The sequence below is a fragment of the Miscanthus floridulus genome, chromosome 19, assembly GCF_019320115.1.
Source record: "Miscanthus floridulus cultivar M001 chromosome 19, ASM1932011v1, whole genome shotgun sequence".
Taxonomy (NCBI): Eukaryota; Viridiplantae; Streptophyta; class Magnoliopsida; order Poales; family Poaceae; genus Miscanthus; species Miscanthus floridulus.
In genome coordinates, this window is record NC_089598.1 from 110,398,059 (window position 1) to 110,408,795 (window position 10,737).

General features: G+C 45.4%; 1 protein-coding gene across 1 annotated transcript; it reads right to left on the reverse strand.

Moving 5' to 3' along the window:
• Nucleotides 1–5,412: 5,412 nt before the first annotated feature.
• Nucleotides 5,413–6,773, reverse strand: LOC136526384 (putative UPF0496 protein 2). The gene has a single exon (XM_066519067.1). The coding sequence runs from the start codon at nt 6,720–6,722 to the stop codon at nt 5,526–5,528; it is 1,197 nt and encodes a 398-aa protein (XP_066375164.1). The 5' UTR covers nt 6,723–6,773; the 3' UTR covers nt 5,413–5,525.
• Between the last annotated feature and the right edge of the window lie 3,964 nt (nt 6,774–10,737).

A 10,737-nucleotide genomic window follows, 5' to 3' on the forward strand; every position in this document is an offset into this window, starting at 1 on the left:
AGCCACAAAAAGTTCAGAGCATTCAGATTTCTACAACTCCATTTAAGAAATTATTTACAAACTAGTCACATAAAGCACTAACAAGCAAAGATTTAATTATAGAGCAAAAACTTTACTCTAAACATATGATAAACCTACATCTCACATTTTATAAAACAACAGAGCCATATTATTGATTCATAGAACTTAACAACAGTTATAAAACATAGATGACACATCTTTTCTATTTTTATACATTTAAAATCAGTTATAAAACAACAGAGCCATATTAATTATTTAAAAACTATTAAAGGGGCTTATTACAAGATAAATCTATAACTCAAGAAATATGCATCCATTGGATATGAAATATTTACCATAGCACAAACACATCAACACTAGTCTACCATAAAAATTTCATCACAATTGGAGCACAAGAACTATATTTATGAATTTAAAACTAGAAAGCATAGATATATTTCTATAGCGAAAATTTTCTACTAAAACATGACATATTATAGTTATACTACATAGATCTACTTACAAGGATTCCAAAACATCTTCATTTTCCTTTTTATGATTTTTCTACTATTTACTGTGAATTTTTAAAGTTTTAGCCGAATTATACTAAAAAGAAAAAAACCATAAAAGACAAACACTTTGCGCTAAGGCCCTGGACTTTCCCTTAATCAACCCGTAGTACATCACACAATATGTATTAGTCACGAGATTTACATTGGAAATCCTGGAAAAGCTTCTATTCCAACCCTTGTCCTTCTTCTTCTTCCTCACCAGCAGAGCAGGGGCAGGGGACTGATCGACGGCCGATTCGACCGGCTGGGATGGCCACCGGCAGCGAGCTAGAGGAGGACCGGCCTGCCTGGCTGTGGGAGGCGGTGCGGGGTCTGCCTAGGCCCACGCGCGAGCACAGGGGCGCGGCTGGCGCTGCGGCCCTCGTACAGGCGGCCAAAGGTCACGGCCGTGCCGGCAACGGCAGACGGTGGCGCTTGGGCGGAGGAGGAAGGAGGTAGCGGCGACGACAGTGGTTGGAGAAGCAAAAAGGAGCAGGCGGCGAGGGGCGCGGCAGCGGGGAGCTTGGAGCGGCCGCTGGCCATGGCGAGCACGAGAGAGAAAGAGCAAGATAGAGAGCAAGAGAAAGACCGAGAGAATGGTGAGCGGAGGGTGCCGAGGCTTGCAGAAGAAGGCAAGGAGGGGAGCAGCACGGCATGGGCAGCGGCGTGGGCACGGCAGAGCATGGGCGCGAGCGGAGCCGGCAAGGACAGCGACCACGTGCCAGCACAGGAGCGCACTGTGCGGCAAATTTGGTCAAGAATGGGGTCCCACCCCTATACAAAAGATCTTCACAACACTGTGCCCTACAACTTTCTTAAAGATCTAAGGTCATTAGCACGACGGATTAAGAGATAAACCGAAGAAAGCCCACAGTCAGAAGTTCTGGACTGGCCCTGAAGTTCTGACATGCCAAGTGTAAGTTGGTACGGCTTAAGATAATTAATTATGAAGTAACACCGGGGTGTTATAGTAATTAATTATCTAGTAACTCCGGGTGTTACAGTTTATGTACGTATATTTATAGGGGTGAGCGTGCGTGCGTTTAAGCGTGCGTCTGCGTTTGTACTTGTATAATTCGCAAATATGCATGTTTCCTTTTGGGGCTAGCATACAATTGTTGACCACGCTTTGTCAATTATTAGGGCGTGTTTAGTTCCAGGAATTTGGAATTTTGGGCTATTGTAGCACTTTCGTTTTTATTTGACAATTAGTGTTCAAATATGGACTAATTAGGCTCAAAACATTCGTCTCGCAATTTCCCACCAAACTGTGCAATTAGTTTTTTTTCATCTACATTTAATGCTCCATACACGGGCCGTAAACATTCGATGTGACAAGTACCGTAGCACTTTTTGGGATTTTGGGATGTAACTAAACACGCGCTTAACAAGTATATTGTCTACGTATGCAGATATTGGCTCTTTTTATGAGCTTCCGCTAGCTTTCGCTTCTCCAGAAAGCTCAAAAAGCCAGCAGCTCCTTCAAGGAGATAAAAACTATAAAGGTTGTACTTTGTACTAAAAACATAGAAACTCCTCCAGAGCAACTTCCTGAGATTTTTCATGAAGCTTCTTCAATTATTAAAATCAGTCATTATAACAGTTTCGTTTCATATCCCTTCCATTTCTAACATCTAAAAATCCCTACACGCGTATATTAAGATTTTGTTGTAATTCTTCGAATTCTCGAACAAATCCAATCCAATAGAATAAAAAAAAATTGAAATTCGTAAATCATAAATTAAGTAATAAAACATAGATAAATAATTAAAGAATACAATGCTCCTTCGCTCCTAGTTCGATAGAGGAAAGAGCATTAAGATATAGGAGAGACATTATTAGCTTCATTATCTGCTCTAATATGGTCCATTTTCACACCTAGCCCCACAGATACAAAACTAACTCGATCTCTAACTACCAATTATAGCTCATATCTTAATTGCAATAAAGTACTTGTTCACATATTTAACATAAATAAAACAAACAAAAAGCAAAAGGAAAATTATATCTTTCTACAAGTTCAAAGGAGTTGCTTGTAGCTCATAGGGTGTCAAAGGCTATGTTTAGTTGGGTGAAATTTGGGAATTTGGCTACTGTAGCACTTTTGTTTTTATTTGGCAGTTAGTATTCAATCATGGACTAATTAGGCTTAAAACGTTCATCTCGCGATTTCCAACCAAACGGTGCAATTAGTTTTTTTCGTCTACATTTAATGCTCCATACACGTATCGTAAGATTCGATGTGATGACTACTGTAGCACTTTTTGGAAAAAATTTTTGGAACTAAACAAGGCCAAATACGTACACCTAGTTTTGGGGTGGTGATTCGTTCCATTTTGATAGTTGTAGGACGTATATTCAGGGGTTAAGAAACAAATTTTCGTGGAAGTTGAACGTTAGCAAACAGATGTCGCGCTCACTTTGAGTAGAAAAGTAAGAAAAAAACATCTTGGGTTATGATTCATGAAGTCTCTGCACATTGTTAAAAAAACACAAAGGGTATGTAGCTCAGATGGTAGAGTGCTCGCTTAGCATGCGAGAGGTACACGGGGATGGATACCCCGCATCTCTCCGTGCTCTTTTTTTTTTAATCTATCTATCCAACAACCATGTGTTTTATACAGTTTTAACATATAAATTTTTTTTGCATCATAGAATTAAGATCCAACAACCTCTATCCTCCTTTTACCTTCAGTCTTCTTCTACCTCCAGACAATCATAAATTATAAGATCACAGATCCACAGACCATAAGAAACATTTTTTCTATAGAAGGATAAATCACAAATCGTAGAGAAGGAGGAGGTACGTGGAGCCGGATCCCTAGGTGGCCAACCAAGACATCTAACCTCTGGACCGCACCACCATGACCATGTAGTGTAGGACGACATGCATGCGTTCCAGCCATTGATGGCCTTTGGAGTTTGGTGGCAAGCCCGATGCTGCTCCTCTACAGTCTCTGGACTGTCCTGGCCTGGGTGCATGCGTGACCGTGCTAGGAACGGCGAAGGCGGACGACGCCGCGGAGGAGGCCCACCGGGTGCGATCCCAGTGCGGGCGGGCCCGACGCCAGTCGTCGAGCACGGGGAGCACCGGTGAAGAGAGAGAGAAAAAATCCATGTGTTTTTCCCCCTAAAACATATGTATGTTGTATAGAACATTTCTGTTTTTTTTTTTTGCAACTGTGCAGCATGCCAGCAATAGCATCCCCCTGTGTGCAGTTAGATCTGCCAACCAACTTAGTAGTGTTTGGAGATCAAGGAGCTGGAAAAAGAAAACCATGTAACTGCAAGGTCACAGATTTCTAATCTTGTGCTTTGCCATGCGAGACCGTCAGGGAAAAAAATAGAAAGCTAAATTACTGCCGGTGGTAATAACATGTCAACAGCCTCGGACCAATGAATGAATGTGGAAGCAAGCACAATTTTGGCTTAATGCATCAGTTTATAACGGTGCTGTCTAAAGCACTCTCAACATAGTAATTATAAGACAGTTTATTATATACTTACTAAGTTAAGTAGACAATATACATAAAAAATAATAGACGCAATGGTTGATTTCTTCAAAATATTTTTTTCCATTCACGTGTCTTCTCTGTTCTACCATTTACTTATTATATCTTGGCCTGCGTAAACAATAGTATAATAAGAAATTATTTTATTTTCTCTCTTCTTTAATTTCAATACCACATCACCATTTTACTTAGTTGACACCTTTGACTATAGAAATTAAACAATCCTAAATTCTACATTTGGACAACCCTTATGGCCCCAAGCAAGAGGTAAAAGTACTATGGATAATTGCTGAAACTGATTTTTAAGGGCATAAACTAGTTTTATGAATCCATTCGGATATGGATAATCCGTGTCTAACAAATAGGTGGATGTCTGGAAGAGTATGTGATTCGCAACATCTATCTTGTGGATGTGAGTTACTTGTAGCTTATATATGGATTGTTCGGTATTTAAAATATATTATATGATATTCCTCTCCCCAACACACAACACAAACACATCCTTGGACTAAAATCGTAAAGCGAACAAAAAATGCTTAATTAGTGTATCTTTTTGTAACAAAATATACTTGTTACTTTTGGCTAGTGTACAATTGTTAAGCATGATTTGTCAATTATTGACAAGTAGTATGTTCTCTATGTCGCTCACTATATGTGTGTATAATATTATTACTAAAATCACTCTATCCTAGTTCGGTTTCATCTTCCTGCCTTTTCTAACATCCAATAATCCGTATTCCCAGTTTTGCACCCACCTGTGAAATATATCCTTCACTCCTAATCCAATAAGGGAAAGAAGATTCGAATATAGGAGAGACGTTATCAGCTTTGATCCATTTTCACCCCTAGCCCGGGGACACAAAACACGATCTAACTGGATCCCTAACTACCATTTTATTGCTCATATCTAACTGCAATACAAAAAAACTCGACCCACGGTGGCAAGACAGCCGCCGGGATTTTCGACTTAAGGTAGAGACCTCTCACACAGGTCGAAAAAAAGCCTTCGAATCTCGTACCCCGCTCGCACACAGGGGACCATAACCCTGTGAGTGGGCCGATGCCTACAAACCTGTGCTTTGGGAATGCGGGGCAGGCGATGGGGTTTTTTCACCTCTGGCACTACAAATTCGCCCCACGGGTTCGAACTCATGTCACGAGGGTACCAACCGGAAAAATAAAACTAACATAATCAAATGGAAAAATAATCTCTCTCTACAAGTTCGAAGGAGTTGCTTGTACATCAGTACCTCAGTCATACACACGCCTTCTCACGGAAAAAAAAAATTCGTATACTAATGCTACGTACTGTACATGCAAAAGAACCGCTCTCAATTATTCCTCTCGTTTCTACAATTCTACTGTAGAATCATCTGGACAACGATGAACTAGCTAAGTGATGATTGAATGAAAAAAAAAACAAATAGTATTCTTCTCTTTTTCACCCTCAACGCGCGCGAAGCTAGTTTTGGGACGGCAGTGGCGTCGCCTCCAGCGACGGCAAGCCTTGCGTCATCTCGTGCGCCACCATCCTCCTGCTCCGGTTGATGGTGATGAGGCAGAGGCAGACGTGCTCCTCCAGCTCCTGCAGCTGCGCCCTGAGGTCCTCCTCGCACTCCGCCTCCTCCCTCGCCACCTCCTGCATCAGCGGTCGCTCGCCGCGGCCCCGCACCGCGATGCCCGCCACGTCGCGGCCGTGCTCCAGCTCGTCGTGCGCACGCCGCACCATGCGGCTCACCGTGTCCAGGTCCCGCCCCACGATGTAGGCGCCGCGCGCCGCCGCGTCCACCGCGGCGCCCGCGCGCGCGTACTGCCGCGGACTCACCCGCTCGGCGGCCCACCGCACGGCGGTGGCCGGGCCTGCGCCCACGGCCGCGGAGACGGCCCCGACGCCCACCACGGCGTGCGCGGCGAACACCACCGCGGCCACGACGGCAGCCGCGCACGCCGCCACGAGCGCCGCCGCGGCCGTGCCCCGCGCCACGCGCATCGCCCGGGCCAGGCGCCGCAGCCGACGCTGCGCCGACGCCAGGCGCGCCGCGAGCGGGCCGCACCGCCCGTGCACCTCGTGGAACCCCGCGAGCCGGCCCGGCGACAGCGGGTTGTCGAGGCGGACGTGCGCCGCGACCGCGTCCCTCGCGGCGGCGGGGTCATCGCTGCCGCCGACGTCGTTGTCCTCCTCCAGCCGGTGGAGCAGGCGGCGGAGCGCGAGCTGGTGGCGCCGCGCCGCGCCGATGGCGGCGAGGAGCGAGGAGCACGCCTCGCAGGCCTCCTGCGTCACGTCAAAGTACTCGATCAGCAGCCTCTCGACGCGGCGCCTCCGCCGCCGCCGCCCCCGCCCGAGCACCTCCGGGCTGGGCTCCAGCACGAAGTCGTCGAGGACGGTGTACGAGCACGACTGCTCCAAGGCGGCGGCGGCCGACGCCGCGTCGGGCTCGTTGTCGTCCTTGACGCCACCGGACTTGGACGAAGATGAGAGCTTGAAGGAGGCGGAGGAGAATGTGTGCATGAGGTGGCGATGCGCGTGCGACCACAGGTCGAGGAAAGACTTGGACTTGAAGGCTCTGTCGTACTCCTCGTCGACGCCGAGCGGGCTGCGCGGCGGCAGCCTCGAGCTCTCCGGAGTTCTGCTGGAAGGGGTGGAGCTGCTCCTCTCCATGGTGGTGTCATCAGCTGCAACGATGGATCAGAGTCGGAGTTGGAGATGAGACATCACATGAGAGCGAGGGCAACAAGCAACAGAACAAAGCAACGTGTGCGTGGTACGTATATATGGACGGCAGGAGAAAGCGTCAAGAAATGGTTTTTCTGAGTAAAGATTGTCGTTGCTTTACATGCAAGTAGGAGTATAACAAGCTTAGCTTAGCTAGCTAGCTAGAAAGAGAAATGTGCAGCGTTATTATATCGACAGCAACTTTAATTTGCAGACGGCAATCAAGGAAATAAACATGCTTCACATTTCAAAGAAGGAAAAGAAAAACATGCTTCAACCTCAACAGTTCATTAGTTTTGTACCCTTGCATGAAAGACTATCTAGCTAGCTTGACCATGTGTGGAGTGTGGACTATGCATGCATGCATCAAATGCTCACACTCAACTAGTCCAAATTAAACATGTACAAAAACAGAGTCCACTGTCGTAACTCAATTGAATACACTGCGTGTTTATCTTGCAATTGTGTGTGATGAAAACATTATCATAATAGATCGAACTTATCAGTGCATTAAGACAGAACGTTCCTTCAGAGGATAGAGACTGCTAGGCGCTAGCATTTAGCTGCATTTGCAGTAGTTTTATTAATTTGATAAATGAAATAGCAGCATTGTTAAGAGAACAATCAATATTTGCTAAATGAACAATAAGTTCGCAAGCTACTAAGATGACTGCAAGGCATGTATGCTCACATAGAAATTGACTTACGAGTTTCAATTCCAAAAATGGATCTGGGTGATGACGATGAAGATGATGGTGACGGTCTCATTTTGACGTCCTAGCTGGCTCAAACAAAACAAAATTTGTGCTATCACTGTCTTGTATGATCAGTTTGGTCTCTCAATCTAACATAAGTCACAGCAAGTTTGATTGTCAAAGCACCTATAAGACTCCCTCTGGCTTTGTATATGGAACATGAATTTTTTTTCAAATGAAATTGTGGCCTGCCCCTTATATAGGATGTGCGATCCAGGAATGTGGAGAGAGGAACGAAGAGAAGCTCTTGCAAGGCAAGAAACAAAACCCACAAGCCACCAACAGAGAGCTGGCTTCTTTCTGGTACAGACTCAAGGGAAAAGGATAGAGCAACACGGCAGAAGGGACACGGAAGCACACAACATTCTAGCACATTGACTAGCTATTAGGCCACAATGTGGAGATATCATCATATTGCTTGGGTAACATTATTGTGTCCATATCTCTTGAGCATTTGACATGTAATCTTGCGCAGATGGTGATTTCGTCCCGCGCACAGATAGGCCAACAAAATAACACGAATAACACGCGGATGGGCAAGTAGGGAAAAAAAAGACAGGCACGACACCCTGATGCATGGATAAGATGAGTGAGTAATGTTCAAGGAATTTCCCTTTCCTTACCTCTCATTCGAGAAACAAAACCAATGTATGTATACACATTCGTACAAACTAGGGATGTTTGTTGAGTAGACGCAATACGCGAGAATCCAAAATGTTCTAACTTGTGGCCTCAAAAGGGGAAACAAAAATATTGGCCATCCTCGTGTCTATCAGTTTTTGTAACCATAACAAGTTATATTGATAGACATTGTGTACCTATACGCAACTGCCAACGATTGAACAACTCTCGGTGAAGAACCGTGGATAAGGAGAAAACATAACGAATTTTGTTGTTTTTGCCCTTAAGCGCATATGCCCCAGCCATGTGGGCATCAATCAATATGTGAGACTTTGTATAGATTGATTGACAACACAAGATTGGGCATTGCTAGAATCATTAATGGCAGAAAGTACTTTGAAAACTCATACCAGTAACTCTTTCCGTTGAAGCTGACATACATACATACCTACATATGGAGAGAGAGAGAGAGAGAGAGAGAGAGAGAGGTAGGGAGAGGGAGAGCGCGCTTTGGCTAGTGTATAGTGTACTCCTTTCATCCTAAAATAAATTAATTCTTAGAATCACCGAAAGTCAAACTATCTTAGGTTTGACAAATTTTATAGAAAAATATATGTACCAACATCAATGACATGAAATAAGTACATTATGAAAAAATATATACATATTTCATGATGTTACTAGTGATACTAATCTAGTGCCATAAATATTGATGCCTTTTTATTATAAATTTGGTCAAACTTAAAATGGTTTGACTTAAGACAACTCTTAAAGTCGATTTAATTTAAAATATAGCTTGACTTAACTAGACTCTAAAAGTCATTGATTTAATTTAGGAGGGAGGTAGAGAGTAGATGAATAACATTGTGTTAATTTAATTTAGGACCTGGCTGCTGGTTGAGTGGACCTAACAATAACGCATGGGGACAGACAGCACACCCGTATGTCAGACGAGACAATGCAGCTTCCGGCCGGCATATTGCCGGGCGGCCGTGGATCGCTAATGAGATATTTTTTTTGGAAGGCGACAAACAGAAAACCAGAAAGACAAACTAAACACTCCCATATACAGCACAGGAAAATGCAAAAAGACTACTACTACGATTCGATCGCCGATGCGGCGCGCAGGATCTGCTCAGCTCCTCCATGGTGGTCCGTAGATCTGCTGCTTCCTTCTTATGCCTCCCAACCGATCCGAGACCGATATTCCGGCCCGGATACTCCGGTCGGTGGCGTGGACGGCGGAGAGAGATCGACTAGAGGCAGCAACAGGATGCCGCCAATGCACGGATAACGCGGCGGCCGTGCCCGTGCGCGACTACTACATGACGACGACATGACACGGCATCATGCCTGCGTGCATACGTACATAATATCCATCAGCGGCACACGGCGAGGCCTGATTGGCTGATTCCTAGTCTACTAGTAGTACTCAAGATCGGAGCTTAGATTGCCAGGCTGGAAGGAGAGATTTCCGACCACTGCAGTGAGAGAGACTGCAGTGGTCAGAAATATCGGTCTCGCCGTGTGCCGCTGATGGATATTATGTACGTACGCACGCAGGCATGATGCCGTGTCATGTCGTCGTCGTCACTATTAGCTAATGTAGTAGTCTCGCACGGGCGCGTTATCCGTGCATTGGCGGCATCCTGCTGCTGCCTCTAGTCGATCTCTCTCTCCGCCGTCCACGCCACCGACCGGAGTATCCGGGCCGGAATATCGGTCTCGGATCGGATGGGAGGCATAAGAAGGAAGCAGCAGATCTACGGACCACCATGGAGGAGCTGAGCAGATCCTGCGCGCCGCATCGGCGATCGACGACATCGATAGATTGTCATTCTGCCCTGCCCTGTAAACCTGGTGGCTCCGATCGATCCTGATCCTCGCGCCGTACGTCTCGTACGTTGTCCAGGCCAGGTCAGCTCCATGCCTCCATCTCCATGCATGCATCGCTACGTATGTTCGGGGTGGTGCCGTGGTGGTGACTGGTGAATGATTCTAGACCTAGCTAGGCCAGCAGAGGTCATAGCTAGCTACCTCTGCACGTTCACGCAACCGTGGCTTCTCTAAACTCGTTGCTCGTACTGCTTTCGTGGCAATTAATATAGATATAATAATTAACTCAATACTAATTATAACTTGCTTCTTACTCTAGTTCCTTCTTCAATTTGGACTGGGGCCGTTATTAGTCCGTCACCCTTATGATTGGTTTTAATGTCTTGATCAAGAGACTAATAACTACACTACCAACTAGATACATACGGCAATGCAAGAGCTTCAGAGTTATTGTTGGCAACCTCATTATTAGTACGTATAAATATCCATCCATGCCGGCCGGCTGCATGTTGCCCGTCAGTTTATTTGTGCCGCGCTTGCCCGCGTCCGCAATTAACTATCGACCATGTCTCCATGCATGATGCATGCATATATATCGTATGCCCTCAAGGCAAGCAAAACCTACATACACCGGCGTACCCATCGAAATTTCATATTTTATGTGGCTATTATTATTCAGCCCTAGCTAGCTCTAGTGTTTATATATGTGTACTACTCAGAATGTCAGCAAAAAGTGAACCTCGCTCAAC

Bases quoted from the DNA above. Each gene is read 5' to 3' on its own strand.
- LOC136526384 (XM_066519067.1), bottom strand. From the start codon at position 6,722: ATGGAGAGGAGCAGCTCCACCCCTTCCAGCAGAACTCCGGAGAGCTCG.